The 26,896-nt window shown below is 34.6% G+C and overlaps 1 protein-coding gene across 2 annotated transcripts in view; it reads right to left on the reverse strand.

Moving 5' to 3' along the window:
- The window catches only part of DHX40 (DEAH-box helicase 40), a 47,243-nt gene that overhangs the window by 14,477 nt on the left and 5,870 nt on the right, over positions 1-26,896 (reverse strand). For both annotated transcript variants that reach the window (XM_077852403.1, XM_077852402.1), the window contains exons 7-12: positions 26,625-26,756; positions 16,622-16,721; positions 14,331-14,417; positions 14,012-14,194; positions 9,517-9,597; positions 8,149-8,306 (exon numbers count right to left, since the gene is read on the reverse strand). In XM_077852403.1, coding sequence (XP_077708529.1) covers positions 8,149-8,306; positions 9,517-9,597; positions 14,012-14,194; positions 14,331-14,417; positions 16,622-16,721; positions 26,625-26,756 — 741 coding nt within the window. The remainder of the gene's footprint in view (positions 1-8,148; positions 8,307-9,516; positions 9,598-14,011; positions 14,195-14,330; positions 14,418-16,621; positions 16,722-26,624; positions 26,757-26,896) is intronic.

Raw genomic sequence — 26,896 nt, forward strand, 5'->3', positions numbered from 1 at the left:
CTGACTGCTGGCATTGAAATGTACAAAAAAGTATGAAAACTTCACTAAGTGGGGCTCAATAGTAGATATGGTTTTGGAAGAAGAAAGAATCAAAATATAGATCAAGAGAGATTATGCAATCTGAAGAATAAAGAAAAAAAGGAATGATGAAAAATGAGCAGCCTCAGAGAAATGTGGGACACCATTAAGCACACGAACATTTATTTGTATAATAGGACTGCCAGAAGGAAAGAAAAGAGGCAGAAACATTTTTAAGGCAATAGCTGAAAAATTCCAAAATTTGATGAAGAACATTAATCTACACATTGAGGAAGCTTAATGAACTCCAAGTAGGATAAAAGCAAAAGGACCCACAGACACATGATAGCCAATATACTGAAAGCAGCAAAAGGAAAATGACTTATTATGCACAAAAGAATCCCAATAAAATTAACAAATGACTTCTCATTAGATGTAATGGATACTGGAGGACTGTGGAATGATTTATTTATTCACAGTCTTGAAAGAAATTGCCACCTAAGAATCCTATATCCAATAAAATAATCTTTCAAAATGAAGGCAAAATAAAGACATTCCCAGATAACAAAACCTAAAAGAATTAATTGCTTGCATACCTGATTTACAGGAAATAATAAAGGAAGTTATTCAGGCTGAAGGCAAGTGGCACCAGACAGTAATTTGAATGACACTGAAAAAAAGCACTGGCAAAAGTAAATATGTAGGTAAATGGAAAAGAAAATATTTCTTCTATTATGTTCCTTTAGTGATTGAAAAAGAAACTGCATGAAATATTACCTATAAAATTGTATTGTTGGGTGTATTAATAGAGAAATGTAATAGATTTGACAATAACACCTCATGTATTACATATTTTTTTAAAAAAGAGACCTAGGGGATCCCTGGGTGGCACAGCGGTTTGGCGCCTGCCTTTGGCCCAGGGCGCAATCCTGGAGACCTGGGATCGAATCCCACATCAGGCTCCTGGTGCATGGAGCCTGCTTCTCCCTCTGCCTATGTCTCTGCCTCTCTCTCTCTCTCTGTGACTATCATAAATAAATAAAAAATTTAAAAAAAATAAAAAAAATAAAAAAAATAAAAAGAGACCTAGGTCAGTATCTAAAGGAAAAAAAACCCTCAAACCTGTGCCTGACATAACAATAGAAAAGGCCACTGCTATTTTATAGTTACATTTTCATTATGTGGAATTTGGAGACACTGCTAAATCTCCTAGCTACACCTCAGTGCTTCAGGGGTAATTCACGTTTCATATCCATTAACATGACTAACATCAAGTGCTTCACAAAGGCAAGATTTAATCAAAAATATCTCACCAAATCAAAGCAAAGAATATAAGATATATTCCTATTGGCTATATTATCTGAATATTCTAAAGAGTAAGACCTATGTTCATAGATACCTAAAGCCAAATATTAGACTAACAAAGAGAAGTCTCCTTTTTCCTTGAGGGCCTACAAATATAGGTCACTTTCAAATAATGTTTTCCTAAAGTGTAGGTCCCAAATAAAGGCCTTCAAGATACTAAAAACCAATTCAATGACCTGATAAAAAAAACAAAGAACACATAATTAAAACCTAAGACCTGAACAACCTAAAAAGTTAAAAAGTTGAGAAAATAATCCATCCACACACAGAAGATTCTAAATAAAAATTTTAAAATCAGGGACACCTAGGTGGCTCAGTCTGTTGAGCATCTGACTCTTGGTTTCAGCTCAGGTCATGATCTCAGGACCACAGAATCCAGTGAGCCCTGTGATGGCCTGTGTGTTCAGTGCAGACTGTGCTTGAGATTCTCTCCCTTTCCCTCTGCCCCTCCCCTCTGTTCCCACATGCTTTCTATTTCTAAAATAAATAAAATCTTAAAAAGAAAAAAAATTTAAAGCCAATACCTGGCCTTCTACTTCCAGTACTGGAATAGACTTAATTTTTCATTTCTTCACAACTTCTTTCAAAGACATATGAAAGTTTAAAGGAATATTATAATACTGTATTTGAAGTTTATAAGGTACTAAATGTAATATATATGACAACAATAGCACACATGATGGAGGAATGAATAGAACTAAATTGTTGCAAGGTTTTCTATATTTTACATGAAGCAATAAAATATTCATTGAGTAAACTGTGATTAAAGATGTAAATTATAAGCCCTCAGCAAGGAGACTAGCAACAAGAATAAAGGGTTCAACACAATCCCTATCAAAATTCTAGCAGACTTTTTCTTGAAAAACCTGGTATGCTGATTCTAAAATCTTTATAGAAATGCAAGGAATATGGAATAACCACAAGAGTATCAAAAAAGGAACACAATGGGATCCCTGGGTGGCTCAGCGGTTTGGCACCTGCTTTTGCCCCAGGGCGCGATCCTGGAGACTTGGGATCGAGTCCCGCGTCGGGTTTCTGGCATGGAGCCGGTTTCTCCCTCTGCCTGTGTCTCTGCCTCTCTCTTTCTATGTCTATCCTGAATAAATAAATAAGTCTTAAAAAAAAAAAAAAAGGAACACAATGTTGAAAGACTTACAATGTCTGATTTCAAAATTTATCATAAAGCTATTTAATCAACACTAAGTGGCACTGACATAAGGATATACAAACAGATAAATGAATAAAATAAAGTCCAGAAAGAGTCATATATATATACCCATAGATTTTTCTACAAAGGTAACAATGCAGTTCAGTGGGGGAAAGAAATCTTTTCCATAAATGTGCTGGAATAAGTGTATATTCACAGAGGAAAAAAAAGTACCCTAGACCTCAACCTCATACCATATACAAAACTTAATTTCAGATGGATCACTGTACTAAACTTTATTAAAAGCTAGATACTGTAGAGCTTTTAGGTAAATATCCATAGAAATATGAGAGAGAAATATATTTTCACAATCTTGGGGAAGGAAAAGATCTTTTAGCAGTCAGAAAGTAGTAACCACAAAAAATAGTAACTGATGTATTAAACTTCTCAAAATTCAAAAGCGCCCCTCATCAAAAGCCACTGTTCAGAAAGTAAACAGAAAAGCCCAGAGTAGGAACAACTACATGCAACTCATACCTACCAAATAACTTATATCCAGAGTAAATTAAAAACTCTGAGATTCCATAATTTTTTAATAAATTTAAAGTATGGGTAAAATATTTTAACAGACAATTCACAAAGGAAGACAGACAAATGGCCAATAATCACATGAATGTATAAAAATATTAGTTAGCAGGAAAATGCAAATTAAACCATAAGGAGGGATCACCAATATATAATAGAATGTATAAAATAGAATAGAATGTATAAAATTAACTGACAGGCAACATCAAATGTTGAGGAAGACGTAGTACAAACTGAATTCTCAAACACTGCTGATGGAATTTTAAAATGGCATGGCCATTTTGAGAAAAGGGTTGGCAATTTCTTTTCTTTTTTTTAAAGACTTATTTATTTTAGAGAGAGCAAGTGAGAATATAAACAGGGGGAGGGGCACAAGGAGAAAGAGAATCCCAATCCCAAACCAACTCCCCACTGAGCCTGAAGCCCAACACAGGGCTCCATGAGGGAGGGAGGAGGAGCTTGATCCCACAACTCAAGCTGAATGGGAAACACATGCCTACTCAATACTGTAGCAATTTGTTTCCTAGGTAGTTAACTAAGAGTAATGAAAATATACATCTATAAAAAACCTAGACAGGAATATTCAAAACAGCTTTTTTTTTTTTTAAGATTTATTTTTTTGAGAGATAGTGTATACACTCGCAAGAGAGTGAGGGTGAGAGGAGTAGAGAAGCAGGGAGAGGGACAAGCAGACTCTGTGCTAAGCCCCAGAGCCCAACTCCAACTCGATCTCAAGACCCTGAGATCACAACCTGAGCCAAAACCAAGAGTCCATGGCTTAATGGAGTGTGCCACCCAGGAACCCCTTAACAGCTGTATTTATAAATAGCACCAAATAAGAAACCATTCAAATGTCTATCAATAGAATATTGGTAAAAACTAATTGTAGTATGTCCATACAGTGGAATTACTATTCAATAAAAAGAACAAAGCACTAATAAATACAACATAGATGAATCTCATTACATTATGTTGACCAAAAGAAGCCAAACACAAAAAAAGTACATATTATATAAGTCCATTTACATGAAGTCTCAGAAAAGCCAAACTTAAAAAAAAAAAAATCGAGAAGTGGCTAACTGGGGGGAGGTGGGATAGCTAGATTCTGACTGCAAAGGGGTATTGAGGAAATTTTCTGGAGTGATAAAACTGTTCCATACCTTTTTTTTTTTTAAACTGTTCCATATCTTAACAGGAGTATGGGTTATATGGGTGTGTGCACTTCGCAAAACTAATTGAATTAACAACTTTCATACGTTTCAAGACATGTACATTTTACCTCAAAATAAAAACTGTTAGCAGACATTGGTATATCTGAGGAATCCTAAAACTACTTTTGTATATTCTAGTGACAATGGACAATTAGAATATGGACTCTGGACTAGATAATAGTATTGTGTCAATATTAAATTTCCTAATTTTGGTAAATGGACTATGGTTAAATAAGAGATTGCCCTAATTCTTAGTAAATATGCATATCAATATTTTGTGGTGAGAGTGTAATATTCTCAAAACGTTCCCTTTTTTATTCTAAAAAAGAAATAAAATGCATACATATAGAGATAGAGAAAGAAGAAAAGAATAACACAAATATAGCAAAATACTAAAAACTGCTGAAACAAGGTAAAACATATAAAGGAATTCTTTACTATTCTTTCAACATTTCTGTAAGTTTAAAATTTTATAATATTAAATTTTATAAAGGTAATTAAAAATTAAAAAACTAACGCCAGGGGATCCCTGGGTGGTTCAGTGGTTTGGCGCCTGCCTTTGGCCCAGGGCGCAATCCTGGAGTCCAGGGATCCAGTCGCATGTCAGGCTTCCAGCATGGGGCCTGCCTCTCCCTCTGCCTGTGTCTCTGCCTCTCCCTCTCTCTCTCTCTCTCTCTCTCTCTCTGTGTCTATCATGGATAGATAAATAAAATCTTAAAAAAAAAAAAAAAAAAAAACTAACACCAGAGTGGTTTCATCTATTTAAAAATTCCAAAGAGGAAAAACAGCTCCTTTTTCTGGCCTTACAAGACTATTAGACTGGATCACCCTAATCTAATCTAATTCCCTGAGTTTACAAATGAAGAATGAAGTCCAGAAAAACTAGGCCAATAGGCAGATAATTAGGTTTCAGGGAGTCAGGTTAGAACCCTGGTCTCTTGACTCTCACTTCAACACTCTATAATAGTTTTTAGAGCATCTTTGGCTTTGAAAACCAGCCAAACTTACTTATTTACTCACTTTTTAAGTTTATTATTAAAGGATAGCTGACAAACATGCTACATTAGGTTCGGGTGCACAACATACCAATTCAACGATTCTTTACATTATTCAATGCACGACAGTAAGCATACTTCCTATAAAACATTATTATAATACTACTGACTGTATTCTTATACCGTACTTCTCATCTCCATTACTTATTTATTTATAACTGGAATTTTGTTTCTCTTAATTCCATTCACCTATTTCACCCACCCCCCTACCCACCACCCAGCCAACCTTACTTACTGCATATATAGTCTTCGCTAGAAAAAAAATAATTGTATATTACTAGAACCAAAATTCTGACACTTAAGACTACAATCTAGAAAGTGAGAGGGAAAAAAAAGACTACAATATATTTGAGATAGGCAGCACATGGATTAAACCAGAGTACTTTTATAGAAAAATGTATCCTCCATTATTGTCTTAGCAATAAATAAACCAATCTGGACACAACACTCAGCCTATAAAGGGATATGGCCAGTATGATAGCACATACTATTGTTAGCCTTGGCTGCAGGCAAGATACACTGTCTATTCCAAAGCTTTTTTAAAATTAATTAATTAATTGGGGGCAGGGGACAGAGGCAGTGGGAAAGAGAAAATCTTAAGCAGGCTCCATATGCAGGGGCTTGATCTCACAACCCTGAGATCATGACTTGAGCTGAAAACAAGGGTCAGAAGCTTAACTCACTAAGCCACTCAGGCTCCCCCCAGAGGCTCTTTAAAAAAAAAATTGTGATCCTCTCCACTCCCATTAGGAGAAAATAAAGCTGATGAAGTAAGGTGTGTCCCATACTGACACACCAAGAAAGGAAAGAAGTAGAAGTTTAAAGACATTAGAAATCTCAAAATAATTCTTTGGATACAACGGCTGAACGTCCATTTCTTTTGAGTCTAGGGAAGAAAAGTTAATATATTACTAATGTACTATAACAGGGCAAAGTTCCACTATACTATCTTCCTTTACCAGTGAAAGGAAATTAACTCTCAGCCAGGAACATTATCAACTCTCTATTTCAAGCAGCTCAGTTAAAGGATAACAAAATGTAAAATTCGTTTATCCTCAGTTCCATCCCTCATAGGGCTAGATATATGGGAATAAAAAATGCCAGTCAATCACTGGAGAATCTAAATAAATGGAGAGATATTTCATGTACTTGGATAAGAAGGCTCAATAACTGTCAAGGTATCAGTTCTTTCCAGCCTGACTTACAGATTCAACATAATCCCACCCAGGTAAAGGACCAGCAACGTATTTTATGGATATCAACAATCTGGGTGTAAAGTTTATATAGAAAGGGAAAATAGCCAAAACAATATTGAACTGTTTTGGAAGGGCAAAGTCAGAGAACTGACCCTATCCAACTTCAAGAGTTACTACAAAGCTCCAATAATCAAGACAGTGTGGTACTGACAAAACAGGAAAAGAGATCAATGGAACAGAATACAGGACCCAGAAACAGACCCACACAAATACAGTTAAATGATCTTTAACAAGGAAGAAAGGCGTTTCAATGGAAAAAGGATAATCTTTTGAACAAATGGGGCTAGAACAAATGGACATCTAATTCCTAGAGAATAACATGGGAGAAAACCTAGAGGATGTGATAGAGGATGCTGATAACTTTCCAAATACAGCACCAAAGGCACGACCTGTGATAGAAGTAACTGAAAACTAGACTTCATTAAAATTAAAAACTTCTGCTCTATGAAAGACAACATCAAAAGAATGAGAGGACAAACTACAGACTCAGAAAAATATTTGCAAAAGACATACCTGATAAAGAACTGGTATCTGAAATGTACAAAGAACTCTTAAAGCTCAACAAGAAGAAAATTAATTAATTAATTAATTTATTTATTTATTTATTAGTATCCAATTTTTAAAAGATCTGGGGGCACCTGGCTGGCTTAGTTAGTAGAGCATGCAACTCTTGATCTCAGAGTTCTAAGTTTGAGTTCCATGTTGGGTGCAGAGATTACTTAAAAATAAAATCTTTAAATAAAATAACATAAGAAAATGAATAGACCTGAATGGACACTTCACCAGAAAAAGATCTACAATGGCAAACAAGCATATAAGAAGATGGTTAGGGCAGCCCGGGTGGCTCAGCGATTTAGCGCCACCTTCGGCCCAGGGTGTGATCCTGGAGACCCGGGATCGAGTCCCACGTCAGGCTCCCTGAGTGGAAGCCTGTTTTTCCCTCTGCCTTGTGTCTCTGCCTCTCTCTCTCTGTGTCTCTCATGAATAAATAAATAAAATATTAAAAAAAAAAAAGAAAAAGAAGAAGAAGATGATTAACACCGTATGTCATCAGGGATCTGCATGGTAAAACAAGATACCAGTATACATTTATTAGAATGGTCAAAATCCAAAACAATGACAATACCAAATGCTGGTGAGAATGTGGAGCAACAGGAATTCTCAGACTCATTGCTTATAAGAGGGTTTGGGGGTTTGGGGGAAGGGATGTAGGGATAAATAGGTGGAGCACAAGGGATGTTTAGGGCAGTGCGATTATTTAGTATATTACTGTAATGGTGGAAATGTTTCATTACAGATTTGTCAAAACCCAAAGAATATACAATACAGTGACCCTTTAAGTAATCATAATGTATCAATACTGGCTCATCAATAATAACAAATGTACTACATGAACAAAAAAATGTTAATAATGAGCAAACTGTGTGCATCTGTACTTATCCTCAATTTTTCTTTAAACCTAAAACTGCTCTAAAAAATAAAGTCCATTATTTTTTAAATAAACTTCTTACCAGGTCTAATGAAGACATTTTCCACAGACAACATTGCTGCTATTGGAAGTAGTAGATCTTCACAATCCAGAGAAGCAGCCTTTATTACTGCACATGTCAGATGTGGAGGGAGAGGAAATTCCACCATAGACAAACCCAATCTGGTCACATGGCCACTCCTTAAAAGAAAGAAAAAGTTCTTAAGTCTTTCTACCTTGAGAGAGTACAAAGGAAATGTTCATCTTCAGAAAGATCAGATACAGTTTATATTACCTTAAATCAAATCCAGAAATTCAATTCAATATAAGAAACATGACACATTGATCATTGGTAAAAGAAAACGTTAAGATGATATGTTCCCTGCTTTCAAGGGCCAATACATCCAAAAAATAAGCAGTGAGGCAGAATAAAGTACATTAAAAAAAAAAAAAAAAAAAGACACAAAATGCTACAGAAGCATAGAAGATGTCCTCCAAGAAATCAGAGAATGATTACCAAATCTTTCCCCATCACACAATCATGAGAACCAAGACTATGGCTCTCTTATTATTTAGATATATACTCAGCCTAATGCCTGGCATTGAAATTATACTCAAAAATTACTGTAAATGGGACGCCTGGGTGGCTCAGTGGTTAGGAATCTGCCTTTGGCTCAGGGTGTGATCCTGATTTAGCGATTGAGTCCTATATCGGGATCCCTGTGAGGAGCCTGCTTCTCCTTCTGCCTGTGTCTCTGCCTCTCTCTGTCTCTCTCATGAATAAATGAATAAAAGCTTTAAAAAAAAATTACTGTTAAATAATACCAGATATAACATAGTTTACCATGTAATTTTTAAATTCAGAATTATGGCAAAGAAAAACTGAGGAAAAATGCTAACTTCATATAAAATAATCCATTCAATTTAAACAAATCATTTTCTACTGATAAAGGAAACTATTAAGAACCCTATTTTAAAAAGATTGAGGAGATGCCTGGGTGGCTCAGTCAGTTAAGCATCCGACTCTTGATTTTGGCTCAGATCATGATCTCAGGGTCATGGGATCAAGCCCTGCATCAGGCTCTATACTCAGCATGGAGTCTACTTGTCCATCTCCCTCTGCTCCCCTGGCTTGTGCCCACGTGCACACACTCTGTGTGTGTGTGTGTGTGTGTCTCTCTCAAATAAATTAAATTAAATTAAATTAAATTAAATTAAATTAAATTAAATAGAAACTGGGGTACCTGACTGGCTCAGTAGGTAAAGAATGTGATTCTCAATCTCAGGGTCATGAGTTTGAGCCTCATGTGTGGCACAGAGTTTAATTAAAATAAAAATTAAAAATTAAAAAAATAATAAAATGAAACAAAGAAATTAAGATCTGCTATGGTTGGTTTTGTTTTTGTTTTACCTGTCAATAGCATCACACTGGTAAAGTTGTTTAAGAGCTTCCAAAATAAGTCTCTCATTAGGTGGATCCAAATAGGGAAACCTGTGTGTTTAAATGAGATATGAGTGAGATTCCATTTTTTGACCACTGTAAGATTTTATACAGACTTGAAAATTTCTTTAAAAATTTTTACTTGATCTATTTTCAAGCCCTCTTCTCTCTTTTTTTCCTAAGCATTCTGATCATGAGCAGCATTCAACAAAGGAAGAAACTGTTTTTTCTGAATCACACTCTTTTTTTTTTTAATTTTTATTTAAATTCTAGTTAGTTAACATACAGTACAATATTAGTTTCAGGAGTAGAATTCAGTACTGAATCACACTCTTCTATTTAATTCAAGAAGCATTTCTTTTTGAATCCCCCTTAGCTAGAACACTCACTCATTCTTCTCTGCTTATTCTAATCCTGCCCCATTCTTCATAGCCAATGTCAAATCTACTCTGTTCTGTAAACCACAGCTTTTATTATACAATTTTATTATAAACCAGTGGAGAAAAATCAATTGAATGTGGGCAAACATTACAATTAACAGTACTTTAGCATGGCTTTTAATAAAATGGTTAAGTATAGCTGATTAATTTTACCATATTTGCTTTACGTATATTCTTATTTTCTCCTGAATTATCTGAAAACAAGTTGCAAATACAATGCCAATTCACCCCAAAATACTTCAGCATGCATCCTCTGAAAATAGACAATTTAGAAGCATTTGGGTGGTTTAGTCAGTTGAGTATCCCACTCTTGATTTTGGCTCAGGTCATGATCTCAGGGTCCTGAGATGGGGCCCACATCTGGCTCCACAATCAGCAAGGAATCTACTTAGGAATCTTTCCCTCTTCCTCTCCCTCCCCCTTTTCCCCTCCCCCCACCCACATGCACACTAGCTCTCTCTTAAATAAATATCTTTGAAGATAAAGATATTCTCTTAATAACCACAAAACTATTAGTGAACATAAGACAATAATATTCACAAAGGGTGGCATATAACCAAGCATGAACATTTACATACATATTGTATTATTAAGAACAATAATTACTTAATACTCTCTGCACTGGATTACTTTTTCCACCGCAAGTCTTAGATGATTAAGTCATCTACTCCAACTTCTCACCTTGAAAAACTCCAACAAAGGACAAAAGGTCCAATACCTTACACAAAAGTCCATCCAAGGATTCACAGCTCTACTTAAAAACAAATAAACAAAAATCTCGTAGACTGTTCTATAATCAGTTTTCCTACAACTTGTACCAACAAGTCCTGGTATCTTCTAGAGCAAGAGTCGACAAACACTTTCTGTAAAAGGCCAGATAGTAAATAGTTTAGGTTTTGTAGGCCATATGGTCTCTGTCACAATTATTCAGCTCTGCTGTTGTAGCAAAAGCAGCCATACTTGAATGAATATGCATGGCTGTGTTCCAATAAAATTTTATTTACAAAAACAGCCAGTGAGCCTGGACCATAGTTTTCGACCCCTGTCCTAGAGCAATACCAAACTAGTCAGCTTCCTCTTCTATATGAGAGCCCTTTCAGATCTGCTAAAAAAAAAAAAACAAAAAAACAAAAAACCTATCATTATTTTTCTCCCTTATTTACCAAATTTGTCAAGCACTCTTTGTATTATTTGCTTTCTAAGAGTGCTTCCTTTGGCAGCACATATACTAAAAAATATTTGCTTTCTAAGAGACCCAACATACCTAATTACCATCTTTCAGAAACACTCTAGCTTGTCAAAATTCTCATAAAATGTGAGGATATCCAAAACTGAACTCCAAATGTAGAGTGACCAACAGGAATGCTATAATTCCAGTCATCTGGATATTGCAATCTATTAATTAAAGTTTATGCCAGTAGGAATTTTTTATTGTTTTCTTAACAGAATAGTAATTGCAAGCTCATACTAAGTTCTGGTGATCTGATAATTTCAGATCTTTCCCACGTGAATTTCCTTAATGTATAACCAAAACACAGCATATAAAATGTAATCTTTCAGACTTTTGCTTGTTGATTTTTGTCCAAGGTTCTGGCTTATTGAGATCATTCTAAATCTTCCGGTTTTAATCAACTACTAATTAGATATCTAGACATTTTCCAAAAATCTGATAACCATGATTTTAATATCTTTAATAGTTTTATTGAAATGGTCATGAGGAAAGAGCAAAGTTCAGCATACTATCAGCCAAACTTCCATCTAGGCTATGCTAAGCCATTAATCAATACATTCTGGATTTAGCTATTAGGCAACTATAATCAGCAGTACTGTCATCTTATTCACAAAGATGTCAAATATAATCTTATTATATACTGTGTAGAAAACAAGAGATATATTAGGTTATTGTTCAATAAATTCTTATGGTACACCCATTATGTGGACTAGTTTTGTCCTCAAACTGAAAAGAAAATCGTTTATTTTAACATATTCTTCATGAACCAGTTTGAGCCATACAGATTATTATAAATCACCATCAAATTCTCTAAAACCATTTTTCTAATAAACTAAGCTAGAATTTGCTAAAGATCAATTTCAAACATACTGGGTAATTATTTCCAGATTCCACCCTTTTCCTAAATAAAGACGTCAAAAATTGTATTTCTCACAATTTTCTGGCAACCTATTCTGCATAATTTCTCTTAGATAACCCTAAATCTGCAAGTTTTTAGTACTATGGAAATAATGGATAAAGCCTCAAGACACTCATTTATGGTCATTAGGTTTTAGCTTATTTCCTAATCCATCGTGGTCATCAATTCCTTACCTAGACTTGTTCTTATCTTTCTGATTTTAAAAACATTCTTGATAGAGAAAAAAGAAGCAAGACAATAATTGAAAAGCTCCATTTTCTTTTTTTTTTTAAAGATTTTATTTATTTATTTATTTGAGAGAGTGAGAGAGAAAACAGAGGGAGAAGGAGAACAGACTCCTGCTGAGCAGAGAGCTGAACCCCCAGGACCCAGAGATCATGACCTGGGCCAAAGGCAGACTCTTAATCAACTAAGCCACCTAGGCACCCCTAAAGCTCCATTTTCCTTCTGTCATCTATGAGTACTCTACCATATATCCCAAATACTGGCTCTATTTTTCCTTATACTACACACATATTAAAAAGAGAGAGGAGGGAGACACTCAGCTGTTTCAGTTGGTGGAGTATGTGACTCTTGATTTTGGAGTTTTGAGTTTGAGCCCCACACTCAGTGTAGAGGTTACTTAAAAATAAAATCTTTTAAAAAAGAGAAAGAAATCTTTTGTTTGTTTCTAGCATTTTGGAACTTTTAGTTAACATTCTAAGTCTTAAAACTTAAGATGGAAAAATAACTCAATGCAGATGATATTAAGTAATTATGATTCCTACTTTTTAAATATATTCTTAATTATATGCCACTCTCAATATTCTTTTTTTCTAATACATGTTTATTCTTGATTATATGTTGCTTTGTAATTATATTATTCACAAAAATAATAATATTATGAATGTTATTTTAAAACCTAGGTTCATCTGAAAGCTTTCTGTTTAGGGATTTGGATTTCTTCAAATGATCCTTCTTTCTCATTGGAATCATTCATGATTACAGTTAGAATTTCATATATTATATGGTTTCCTCTTTTTAAAATCTATGTTCTCATTTAGAAAATATCTACTCTTAAACTGTCCAAAATATATTTTAATTGGCTTTCCAAGAGTATACAATACATATTTGGGTACGCCTAGTAATTATTTTCCTACTTATGAATTTAAAGAATGCATGGTCACCTTCTAAGGTTCCTGACAGTTTCACATTCGCAGTCAATTTAGACTAAAATTAAAATTCAGGGACACCTGGGTGGCTCAGCAGTTGAGCATCATGCCTTCAGCCCAGGGCATGATCCTGGAGACCCAAATAAAATCTTTAAAAAATAATAAATTAAATTAAATTAAATTAAATTAAAATTCATCATTTCCTTTACCATGTATAATATGAAATTTCAAGCCCCTACAACAATGTTCTATCCTATGCCAATTAATTATATAGTTTAACATTTGAGTAATTTAACAGTTGTTCCATTCTTTGTTTCATGTGTCTGAATCTTATTTCCCTAACATAAGTTAAGTTTAGTAAAAGCAAAATACTACCACAGAGTATTACTCTATCTCTCAAAGTACTTGGTACAATGCTGGTCATACAAAAGATGCTACCAGAAAACCAGTTTCTGATTGGAATAAAGGTCATTATATATCTTCCATTACAGATGAACAGTGGTCACTAAATGATCCAAATAAACATCAGCATGAATATTTAGGCCAAGGTTAAAACAAGAACAAGGAATCAAATCACAGGAAAGCATTGCAAAGAAGCCTTTTATTTGGGTTTAGCTAAACCTCAAAATGAAAGGGATGTAAGAGTCAAATACTTCAAATGAATTCTGAAGAATAACATGGCTCCATCCTAACAAATTTTTCTTTTTTCAAATTGTCTACATACCTTATAACATCGTGTATGGCAAGGCACTTTAAGGTCAGAACTACAGATGTCAAACTAGTTCTCTTAATCTCAGGGATCACATGGTCAGGCATACACTGGTTCCAAAAATCTTTACTATAGATCCGAAAGCATTTTCCTGAGGAAGTCCTGCCAGCTCGGCCACTTCGCTGTAACGCCTCACTCCTTTAGAAGCAGAAAAAGAGAAGTCCCCAAAACATACTGTAAATTTCCTAAGTAGTTAACATCATACCCCTAAAACAGTTAAAAATTATCTATCAAGTTGTTTTTTGAACAAAAAAAGCTTGACATAGAAACTTACTTTGAAATTGGAACCACCTCCAGGATGTCCAACCCTAATCTGGGATTGTGATTTAACTGCTTCACAAAGCCACCATCTACCACATATCTAAGAAAAACGAAAACCAGTTAAGTTTCTAGAAAATAAGACTTGATTTTTAGCTACTTTGGATTCTCCTTTTCTACCAAACTAACAACTACATGATGACTTTTATATTAAACGTAAAGCCTAAAAGTCAAGAAATGAGAATACCTGTACATCACTAATGGAAATGTACAATGATTAAGCCAAAGTGCAAAATGGTTTGAAGCTTCCTCTAAATGTTAAACACAGAACCACATGACCCAGAAATTGCATTCTTAAGTGTGTCTCAAAAGAACTGAAACAAGTACTCAACCAATATTTGTAGGCATATTTTTGTAGAAGCACTATTCATAAGAGCCAAAAGGTAAAAATAATCTAAATGTCTATTAACTATTAAGGGATAAATGGATAAACAAATTATGGTATATACATACAATAGGATATTATTCAGCCATTAAAACAAATAAAGTGTTGATACATGCTACAGTGTGGATAAACCTTGAAAGCATAAGTGAAAGAAGCCAGACACAAAAGGTCACATACTATATGACAATTCATATGAAATATCCAGAATAAATCTCCATAAAAACAGAAAATAGGTTGGTGGTTGCCAAAGGCTGGAATGGAGAGGAGCATAGGGAATAACTGCTTAAAGGATACAGGGTTTTACTTTGGAGCAATAAAAATGTTTTAGAAGTAGAGATAGTGTTAGTGTTTATACAACACTATAAATGTATTAAATACTGATTGTTCACCTTTAAATGTTAATTTTACATTATGTGAATTTCTCCTCTAAAAAACAAACTTACAAGACACATCTAGACCACTCTAATAGGTTCAGAACCTAATTCCAGGTAGCCTTTAACAATAGCATTTAAATCAATAAAACAGAGAACAAGTCAGGTAAACAACTAAGTTAGGAATAGAAGTAAGTCTACCATTCACTAAAGGAACATTCCAAATATTATTTGGAATATTATTATAAATAATATATATATATATTATAATATATTATAAAAATACTTAATGACTTTTGTCTTTACTGGAAACAGAAAATTAAGAGGTTAACCTACTCTGAAGAAATGACAGCCCTTAGTGAAATATTTATTTTTAAAGTAAAGGAGAAAAGCAAAGGAAATTAAATTTCCTCTCAGATCCAGGTGATCATTTTACCCAAAAGAAAGATAAAGGATCTTTGAGATTTAGGTCTAGTCTTCCTGTGGCAAACAGATAGACTTTTAGTTAAAGACACAAAATATACTGGATAAAAGATAAATATCCAAAAGGACTGTGGTTCAATAGGGTAAAAGAACTTCACATTAACTATCAGTCTAGACTTAAAATTTCCCAGTGTTTCTCCATTAAGTATACTCAAAAATTTGATGGCATCATTGATTACATTAAAAATAAGAGACTCACATCATAGTTCATTTCACAAAAAGGTGAGAAAAGTGAGCAACAGTACCTTCAGCTAAACACTTGGATATACAACACTTAACTCCACCAAGTGCAGGTGCCAGGTGAGAAAGAAATATCAAATCATCTTAGATATATGCTGATAATGAGTATAGAAAAACAGCTTTGTGTTTTTTTTTTTTTTTTTTTTTTATGATAGTCACACAGAGAGAGAGAGAGGCAGAGACACAGGCAGAAGGAGGAGCAGGCTCCATGCACTGGGAGCCCGATGTGGGATTCGATTCCGGGTCTCCAGGATCGCGCCCTGGGCCAAAGGCAGGCGCCAAACCGCTGTGCCACCCAGGGATCCCAGAAAAACAGCTTTGGCTTTCTATTCAATGAATAATGAAACCCATAAAGCATGACACATAATCTTAAATTTGGGAAGAGAAAGCTACAAACTGCCAAGTTCAAGTAGTTAAAAGTATGATCAAGAATACTACGTGTAGGGCACCTGGGTGGCTCGGCAGTTAAGTGCCTGCCTTTGGCCCAGGGCGTGATCCTAGAGTCTCAGGATCGAGCCACAACGGGCTCCCTACATTGAGCCTGGTTCTCTCTCTGACTATGTCTCTGCCTCTGTGTATCTCTCATGAATAAATAAATAAAACCTTAAAAAAAGGGGGGGGGGAATACTATGTGTACCTCCCACTCCATTTCCTAACCATGGCAATCAATAATTATTAAAAATGGTAGGTGATTACAAGTAGGTGAGAAGGAAATTAGTGGAAGGCACCAAGGAGCAAACTCAAAGCTAAGTGGCTTAAAAGTTGTACCTGATTCCATCTATTGTCAAAGATGTTGCAGAAATATTGGTGGATATGACACATTTTCTAATTCCAGGTGGAGGTGGCAAAAATATTCTTCTCTGTTGATCTAAAATACATGTAAAGAGCAAATGTTAATTTACAACATGCATTTATCAAATTCCACGTTTGAAAAACTGTCTTTTCATTAAAAGTTATGTTTCCTTCACCTCTTTAACTATCTTGAATTCAAAATAGCAAAATTTATCTTTGCTCACCTTTTACTGCTAACTTTTTTAGATCTATTAAACCACAGATTATTATTGCTAAAATAAACCCTATAACAAAATTTATATAGGTCTATGGCTCCCTTTGAGTATATTTAAAAACTGTGGCCATCTTCTCCATTAAAAGGCACATATGTACACACATACACAAATTTCAAATAACTTCAGGGTGTTCAGGGACTCTCTGAAGCCCATCCAATGACTACACATTCAGGACCTCTCTCTACCTCAAAAACTGATTAGCTAAATGGTTTTTACTTTTTGGGATATTTTTCTAATGCCCACCTCTCTAAGCAAGTAACACAACAGTCATTTCCCCTACCCACACATTCTGAAGAGTGAACCCCAACAAGCAATGCTTATACTATAGTACCCTGTTGCTCCAGCCATAGTTTATGGCACTAAAGATAAACATCTCCCCAAAGTGGGAGCAATCTGATTCTCCTGAAATTTGGAGTAAGATCCAGGAGATGCTCTATTTGATTGGCTAGTCTCTTACAAAGAGGAAAAATGAACTTGTGAACCTAGGGAAGTGGTTAATGCACATGGAGGAAAGCCATGAAAGTTGACAGAGTATTTCTGAGTTCCTGGCTCTTCCCAGCACTTGAGAGGACTGGGTGTAAAATAAGTAGTAAGACAGATTTAGCCAGACTTGCTCTCTGCCAGGTTAAGCACAAAATAAGACAAGAGGGTTAAGAATGTTTGCAAGGAAATGATTACAGTATAGGTGAAAGAAAGTAAGTAAAGGCCCGATAAAGGACATGTGTCAATGCATTCTGAAAATTGTTGAATTACAAGCAGTAGAGTATTAGGCAAAAACAGAAAGTAATCATCAGAAAGATGTTTAAAACTGAGATCAGAAATGATGGTAATGACAAAGTCTAGGATGGAAAGCTTCTGGACGGGTGGCTCAAGTGGGACAAAGCAAAAGATCATTTAAGTTATAGAGATCAAGGAACTTCAAAGCAAGAGATTTGTTTGGACGGATCACAGTACTTCAATAATCTCCAAAAATTAGGAGTGATCATTTCATCGAGTACACAAGTCAATCTATTGGGGGTATAAAAAGAAATTAATAGCATTTTTATATGTTTCATAACTTTTTAAACTGTTATATATTTACTATTGTACATTAGAAGAGTAAGTATATATGTAAGAAGAAAAATAATTAAATGCCTGGATATATTTATTTTCCACAATTATGCCCATATTTGCTTACAAAATTCATCTTTTCTACATAAGCAATCTCAAATTGTTTTCTTTTCAGTCGCTGAGAAAATCTTAACAAAACCTGTTCCCAAATAAAATCTTAAAAAGATCCAAGTGTTCCCAGTATATATAACAGAACAAGCTTGAACTACTGTAAGGGAGAAAAAGAGTGGCACAGATGAGCATAGTGTTAAAAATCAGGGAACTAGGCCAATCATCTCATTTTATAGATGAGAAAACTAAATTCCGGAGAGGTCAATGACTTGCTAAGATTTACACACAGATGGACAAGTTTGAAACCAAGTTGAGTAATGCTGCTATTCTTCCACATTATTCAGAAATTAATTTCACAAGTAAAAAAGTGCTAGAAAGGCAGTTTATAAAAGATCTGTGGAGAAGCTTTAAGGTGAATACAAAAATAATTCCAAAAAGACCTATTTCTTTTACAGTTTTTTGGCAAAAAACTTAAGTGTTAAGAATTATTTTTCAAGTATTAGACTTAGGTAGCTCATTTCTTCCAAATGGTTCAAAAGAGTTTTATACTACTTTGTAGTTCACATTATGTTTATACATTATTTATGATCTACTTATTCTACCACAGTGTTGTTCCATGGAACAAGGACTTTCTTTTATTCAAGACATATCCCCACTACCTAGAACAATATCTAGACCACAGAAAGTGTCCAAGAGAGTTCAATGAATTGATAAATAAAAAATGCATTATATAAATAAGTTAAGACCCTTTCTACCTTTAAAATTCCACACTACCCTAAAATTTGCATACATTAAAAATGGCCTTTCTGAACATATTTATCTAGTCCATTTTTCAATCAACTCATTTCTAAAAATATCTAATTTTTTAAGTGTTCAGGTCAAACAAAATTTCCGTTTCATTTACCATTTTGTTCACTATAATCAACTGAAAAGTCTTGAAACTGCTGTTTTGACAAGACTCATGTTTATTTCATTTACATTTCACTCCCAGTTTAATACCATATTCCCCAAGTACAAACACATACCAGTTTTCCTTAAGTTTATTTATTTTTTTTTTAGTGATCTCTACACCCAGTGTGAGGCTCAAACTCACAACCCTGAGATCAAGAGTCACATGCTCTTCTGACTGAGCCAGCCAGGAGCTCCAACACATACCAGTTTTATGTTTGTTTATAAAGATTTGGAAAAAAGTTAAATAAACATATCCTAAAGCACATTCTCACTCTTCAAGAAGGAAAGGGGAAACGGAATACTTTCATTAAGATGTAGTAAAGTCCTAGGATGTTATCAGTGAGGGGAGCAGGGGATTGGCTAACAGCTAAGAAAGATGTTCCAAAGTTTACAAAGAAATAAGGATATGAGATATTACTCATAATGAAGGGACACTCCTAGATATATACATATAGCATATTATATGTTAAGACTAACTGAAACTTCCTCACAAAATTTCTTGTCCTGGGAAGCCTAGGTGGCTCAGTGGTTGAGCATCTGCCTTTGGCTCAGGTCATGATCCGAGGGTCCTGGGATCAAGTGCCCCATTAGGCTCCACACAGGGAGCCTGCTTCTCCCTCTCTCTCAGTCTCTCTCTGCCGCTTTCTCGGTCTCTCATGAATAAATAAATAAAATCTTTAAAAAAAAGAATTGTTTTTTTACCTTTAAAATCTTTAAAAATTTAAAAATCTTTAAAATTTAATTTTATTTTTTATTTAAATTTTTAATTTAATTTCTTGTCCTGGGATGCCTGGGTGACTCAGTGGTTGAGCATCTGCCTTTGGCTCAGGTCATGATCCCAGGGTCCTGGGATCGAATGCCCCATTAGGCTCCACACAGAGAGCCTGCTTCTCCCTCTCTATCTCTGCCTCTTTCTCGGTCTCTCATGAACAAATAAATAAAATCTTTTAAAAAAAGAATTGTTTTTTATCTTTAAAATCTTTAAAAATTTTTAAATCTTTAAAATTTAATTTTTTATTTAAATTTTTAATTTAATTAAATAAAATTTAATTAAATTTTTTATTTAGATTTTAAATTTTAATTTTAAAATCTTTAAAAAAAAGATTTATTTATTCATGAGAGACACACAGAGAGAGGCAAAGACACAGGCAGAGGGAGAAGCAGGCTCCCTGCAGGGAGCCTGATGTGGGACTGGATCCCAGGACTCCAGGATCATGCCCTGGGCCCAAGGCAGGCGCTAAACCGCTGAGCCACCCAGGGACCCCCAAATAAAATCTTTTTTAAAAAATTTTCTTGTTCCAAGGTCCCCCATAAAGATTCCAAAGAACTATTTCTGAGAGAAGGAAAAAGAAAGAGAAGAAAAAAAAGAAGGTAACTTAAAGTAGTAAACAGAAACTGTTTCTTGGCGGGGGGGAAGATGACAGTTTTGAGAAGAAAGAGGTACAACACTGCTAAAACTGTACCCAGCTTCCCTCAAGAAGTTAGTTTTGGGTGAGTAAAAATGTCTTAAGAATTCTCACTAACACAGCTGAAAATCAAATTCCTGACACAGAGAAAAGGCTTGAGATAATCAGTAAGTGCAATTAAAAAAATAACTAGAAGGAAGCTAAAAAACACAGAACACAGGCAATCCAACATAAGAATAACTGAAGTACAGAAACCAATAAATAGATAAAAATTATATTCAAAGATACAACGTGACAGTTTCTCTGAAATAAAGAATTGAGTATTCAGATCAAAAGAACATATATAAAAGTTCATCTTGGTTGTGGTGGTCATTGTACAGGTATGTACATTTGTCAAAACTCATTGAACTTGAAACGCTCATAGTTTGTTACATATAAATGATACCCCAATAAAGTTGATTTTTTAAAAAAGCACATCAAATTCCAGGAAATTCTGATATAAAACGCTCAACACCAAAAATTTCCTAATTAAAACCACTGAATTTTAAACATAAGAGAAATTTTCAGGCAATCAGACAGAAAAAGCAAATTACTTACTAGGAAGGGGGAAAAAAAAAATCAGGCTGCCCTCAGACTTCCGAACTGTGGCAACATTATAAGTCAGAAGACAAGTGGACAATATCTACCAAGTTCTAAGGAAAAGAAAGTGTGACCCAAGAACATAAAATCCAGTCACAATATAGTTCAAGTATACAGGCAAAAGCCAGATATTCTCAAACATAAAAGAGTAATAACAAAAATAATACTCAAGAGCTCTTCTATTAAAAAAAAAAAGTGAACAAAACCCAGGAAACTGAAAATTAACCAAAAGTAACTTATTTTATCCTAAACATTTTATTTACTTGGCAGAGAGAGAGACAGAGAGAGAGAGAGAGAGAGAGAGAGAGAACATAAGCAGGGGGAGCAGCAGGCAAAGGGAGAGGGAGAAGCAAATTCCCTGCTGAGCAGAGCCCAAGGTGGGGCTTGATCCCAGGACCCTGGGATCATGACCTGAGCCTAAAGCAAACACTTAACTGACTGAGCCACATAGGCACCCTTAGCCAAAAGTAACTTCAGAATGGAAAAACCATGGTCAACAGGATTGATGATAAACACCTAAACAATGTAAAAATAACTAACAAAAATCAGAAGGGAAAGATACAGAAAAATCAAAGTATTTAAATCTTTATCTTCCAAGTCAGATGATCAGCAGATAAGATCTCCAATCTTCTAAAAAGAAGTGATTAACTTCAGCCTCTTAAAATTTTTCATCTTTTTAAACTTGAAAGCAACCTTTTTTTTTTTTAAAGGAACATTTTATATCATATTCTCAAGTGGTAAAGAGTTACTTGACATTTAATAATTCCTTCAAGTATATTTACATAAAATTAAAAACGTTTTGGGACACCTGGGTGGCTCAGCAGTTAGGCAGTTGCCTTCGGCTCAGGTTGTGATCCCGGGATCCAGGATCAAGTCCCACACTGGGCTCCTGTGAAGAGCCTGCTTCTCCCTCTGCCTATGTCTCTGCCTCTCTGTGTCTCTCATGAATAAATAATCTTTAAAAAATAAAAAAATAAAAAAAAAAAACACTAAAAAAATAAAAACTTTTTAAAAAAGCAAATAACAGTATAATCTCACTTTTAAAAAGTATTTCTATCAATCCACCTATTTGTTTGCTTATCCTTCTGCATGTACACACACACACACACACACACACACACGGTTATTTTTATATGAAGGAACTTGAAGTGATTACTTTCACCTTTGTAACTTTGGACACTGCTTGAATTCATTATAATGAAATTATATCATTTTTCTTTGAATAATTTTTCTTAAAGGAAAATTGGAGCAAAAATATGGAGACACTAAGAGTGTTAATTCTGCACAGTGGCAAATGGATTGTTTCTGTACTTTTCTATTCTTTAAAATTTTCTAAATTTTTAGAAATTTAGAAGGGCTAAAAGAGAAAGGACTTTAATGTTTTAAAGAGAAAAACATTAAAGAACATGTATAACAAAATGCCATTTTTCTTAGAAAAACTTAACAATAATATACACTTAAATATATAAAACAAGTTTAGAACAATATACCTCAGAATACTAGTAGTGATTATCACTTAACCATGTTGGTGAGATTTAATTATCTTACTTTTCTGACTTTATTTTACAACTACATACTCTACAACTATGTGCTCTTTACAACTATGTATGCTTTTAAGACAAAAGAAAATTTTTCCCACTTGGAGAGACTCCATGTAGAGTAAAAATTTTTATGCGAAGCTCACTAGCCTTATTTTCTCTCATCTTTAATCTTAACGTGTAAGGAAAGTATCACTGAAAATTCAAATTCTAGATACCTGCCGAATTGAGATGTCTTCATTTTGCAAGAAACCAAGCAAGCAAGCAAGCAAACTACTTTTGGATTAATACAAAAGTATTAATCTTTTAAAATACTATATACAATACAAGGTAAAGCTCCTTTCCTTTTCCTCATATATTCTGAAAACACAAGTACTATTTTTCACCCCCTACTGAATAACCAGTTATCAAATGCAGGTTTACCATGTGACCTCAGAAACATTACTTAGTCTCTATCCAAAAAAAAAAAGAGGCCTAATTATGCAAGAAAAATAAATATGGGTATGTGTGCATTTTTCTAGAGAAAGAAACCATGGCTTTCATGATCTTTTAAAAAGAATATGAGACTCCACCCTCTAAAAAGGCTAAGAAGCACTGAGTTTAGATAATTGCTTTCAGTGCTAAAATTGTCAAATTCCATGCAAATATTTTTTGCTTATGAAGTAACAGGTATATTTCAGTAAACCTGATGAACTGCAAAATCTTAAACAAAGGAGGGAAGACAGAAGAGCAAAAAGGTTTGAGGAAACAAGAATAAGGTCCTAGACACAGCTAGCACTTGATACAAGACTTCACAGAATGTCTAACAGAAAGTGAAAAATCTGGAACTCAGATTAAAAAATACTGCCTACACTATGAGCTTGAGAAAACCACCACAAAGGGTAGGGGTTAGGAGTTTAGCCCAGGGAGTAGGATCATATAATCTTGGCAGTAAAAGGGATACCAGAGCACCTCTTCACATTTGACAGTTGAAAATTTTTTATGTCAATTAGGTATCTTAAGATGTCCCTTTAAAACAGCCACCCTCATGGCTAACAGAAATAAAAGCAAATACAACATATTCACCTCATAATCTTCACTTATTTACTAAACCTAGATCTGAGTCATTTTTGATTCACCCTTCACAACAGGCTACAGGCAGGAAACCCTTCTTCCCTCTCCTCACTCCCAAGTACAAGTTTTCTATTCCTAAAAAATAATGGGAAATAAAGGAAATAACATATCCCCACCACCCAAAGTAGCAATAATAAAGAAAATAAGTGCTGTCTTGTATTAGCCAGGCTTAAAAAAAAAGCCTAAGATCCCAGGAACTTACCACTCCCAACTTCATTTCACCCATTACTCAGTACCTTATCAGCTCCATTTGAATGCCTCTTTGCATTGTTATAAATTGCTCCAGTAAATATTACTATGCTCATGATGGATCACCAGTATCTGGCCCTTATAGAGCCCTTGGAACCAGAAGGGAAACTAAAATAAACAAAGCCCTTCAGTAATGGCTCTACCAATACCCAGTTCTACATCTTTACCATTCACATATATACACCAACACAGAAATCTCATACACTGGGAATTAAGGCTGAAAGCAGGCTGAAATCACACTGGAAAGATAATGAATGCCAAGTTATTAAGTCAGCATTTTAATTGTTGGTAATAAGAAATGGCTGAGATACCCAACAGGAAACTGACATGATCAGAGTTGTGCTTCTGAAAGATTATGCTTACCACTGCAGGTAGGATGGTAAGTTACATCAGGGAAAACAGGTTAGCAGGTTATGTTAACAACTCAGGAAAGGAAATTGAGGATCCCAACTCTAATGATGACAATGAAAAACGAAAATGAATGAATGAATGATCTGGACAGGACAAAACAAAAATAAAAACACCTGCAGGAGTTGTCACTTATTTGGTCTGAATGATCACAGATGATATGATGCACAGTCTAGAAAGCCTTGTGAGGAGATCCAGGAATTCTAGACTACAGGAGTGAGACTTAAATAGAGATAGTCATCCATACAGAAGTGATAGGGTGAGTCCTGGGAGTCAACCTCTCCAAAACAAAGAATTCCAAAGAAACAGCAAGCTAAGGATAAAACCTTAAAAAAGTAGTCACATTTAGAGAGGAACAAAGGCTGGGAAGGGTGAGAGGGTAACATACTTAGAGAAAGAGTGGTCAGGAGAACCAGGTAATTAAATATTATCCCAGAGGACAGCATTTCAAGGAGACTTATCATCACAAAACCAAAATACAAACTATTGAAAAAAAAAAAAAAAAAACACATGAGATTTGAGAAAGAAGAGGTCATTAGCAACCTTTAATAATATAAAAACTGGGGTTTAGAACATTAAACAAGACTCAATAGCAGACTCAGCATGTTATTTTCAATATGACAATAACAAAGGAAAGAATGAAATTATTTATATAGAAAAATATATTTATATTATTAATGGTTAATAACAAAGCAACTGTAATGAGTTTTGAATTACCTTAGCAGTTAACAAAGTAAATTATGAAGGAGCCACCAGATCAAATTCCAGAAAACAATGAGAACCTTAATTATCTAATAATGACTCTAAGAATTCCCTTAAAGATATAAAAACCTAAAAATAGATTTCAAAATAATAAGAGATTTCAAAAATAGCATGTTGTCTATATTTACCAAAACACATATTCCTAAACGTTTTTTGTTAATGTAAAATTAAGAACCTCTACTCAACAAAAATAAAAACACATATAAAACATAAAAACATTCAAATGCTTTTTACATTATATTAAATGCTAATCACCACCAAACTCTAATTTCCCTTTAGTTTTACATATCAAATTCCATAATCATTTTACTAAACATATTCTAAACCTAATTCAACAATATTTATTATGAACAAATATCCAAATACAAGTTTGCATTTGCTCTTTGAAATTACAAAAGAGGGGGCAGCCCCGGTGGCACAGCGGTTTAGCGCCGCCTGCAGCCCAGGGCGTGATCCTGGGGACTCCAGATCGAGTCCTGCGTGGGGCTTCCTGCATGGAGCCCGCTTCTCCCTCTGCCTCTGCCTCTCTCTCTCTCTGAATGAATTATAAATAAATAAATCTTAAAAAAAAAAATAGGGGATCCCTGGGTGGCACAGCGGTTTAGTGCCTGCCTTTGGCCCAGGGCGCGATCCTGGAGACCTGGGATCTAATCCCACGTCGGGCTCCCGGTGCATGGAACCTGCTTCTCCCTCTGCCTATGTCTCTGCCCCTCTCTCTCTCTCTCTCTCTCTGTGTGACTATCATAAATAAATTAAAAAATTAAAAATAAATAAATAAATAAAAGATTAAAAAAAATAAATTACAAAAGAGGGATGGCTGGGTGGGTCAGTGGTTGAGCGCCTGCCTTTGGCCCGGGGCGTGATCCTGGGGTCTCAGGATCGAGTCCTATATTCGGGCTCCCTGCATGGAGCCTGCTTCTCTCTCTCTGCCTATGTCTCTGCCTCTGTGTCTCTTGTGAGTAAATAAATAAAATCTTTAAAAAAAAAATGAAATCACAAAAGAACACCATCATTCTTGAAAAGTAGACTAATGTGTGCTACTTCAAAAGAAAACAAACACAGTGTTTAGTCACAGATGTACCTGGATGTATATAATTTCTAGAAATTCTTTGGCAATGCTAAATTAGTTTTAACTTACGACACTACTATCAAGATATTATACTCCTAATTTCAAGAAATTACCAATAATATTTTTGTTCTGCTGGGAGAGGACACAGCCCACTCTTAAACAATACCAAGACAGGATGTCCAAGGCTCCTAAAAAAGTGAATATGGAAAGACTGGAAAAAAAAAAAAATAACTTCTCTCAAGGAATGCTGGTTCCCTTAAAGTTCTATTTCATGATCTGGGTATTGGTTACAAAAATGAGTTGTTTATAAAATTAACTGGCTGAACACTTAGGATCTGTACACTATTTGTACATGTGATTATCAATTAAAAAAAATTAGTCAAATTTTCTATTCTAGTGAGGAATTACCTGTTGTCATAGATCCATAACATGGCAATATTAACAAACCATCCAGAGTTGTATCTTGAACATCATAATCATAATCAACAGACTCTGCCATCTGAAAAAGTAACTCACAACTTTTTTCAATTTCAAACTGACCTGAAATGACGGAGGGAAAGTAACATCAGCAATTGAACAGCAAAATTAATTTAAGAATGAAAAAAAAGCATTCTAGATTAAAATTATTATTTTTGCATACTAGTTATTTTCAATTGCATTTTATCTAAAAAAGATGAACA

The sequence above is a fragment of the Canis aureus genome, chromosome 16 (genome assembly GCF_053574225.1).
Source record: "Canis aureus isolate CA01 chromosome 16, VMU_Caureus_v.1.0, whole genome shotgun sequence".
NCBI classification, from domain to species: domain Eukaryota; kingdom Metazoa; phylum Chordata; class Mammalia; order Carnivora; family Canidae; genus Canis; species Canis aureus.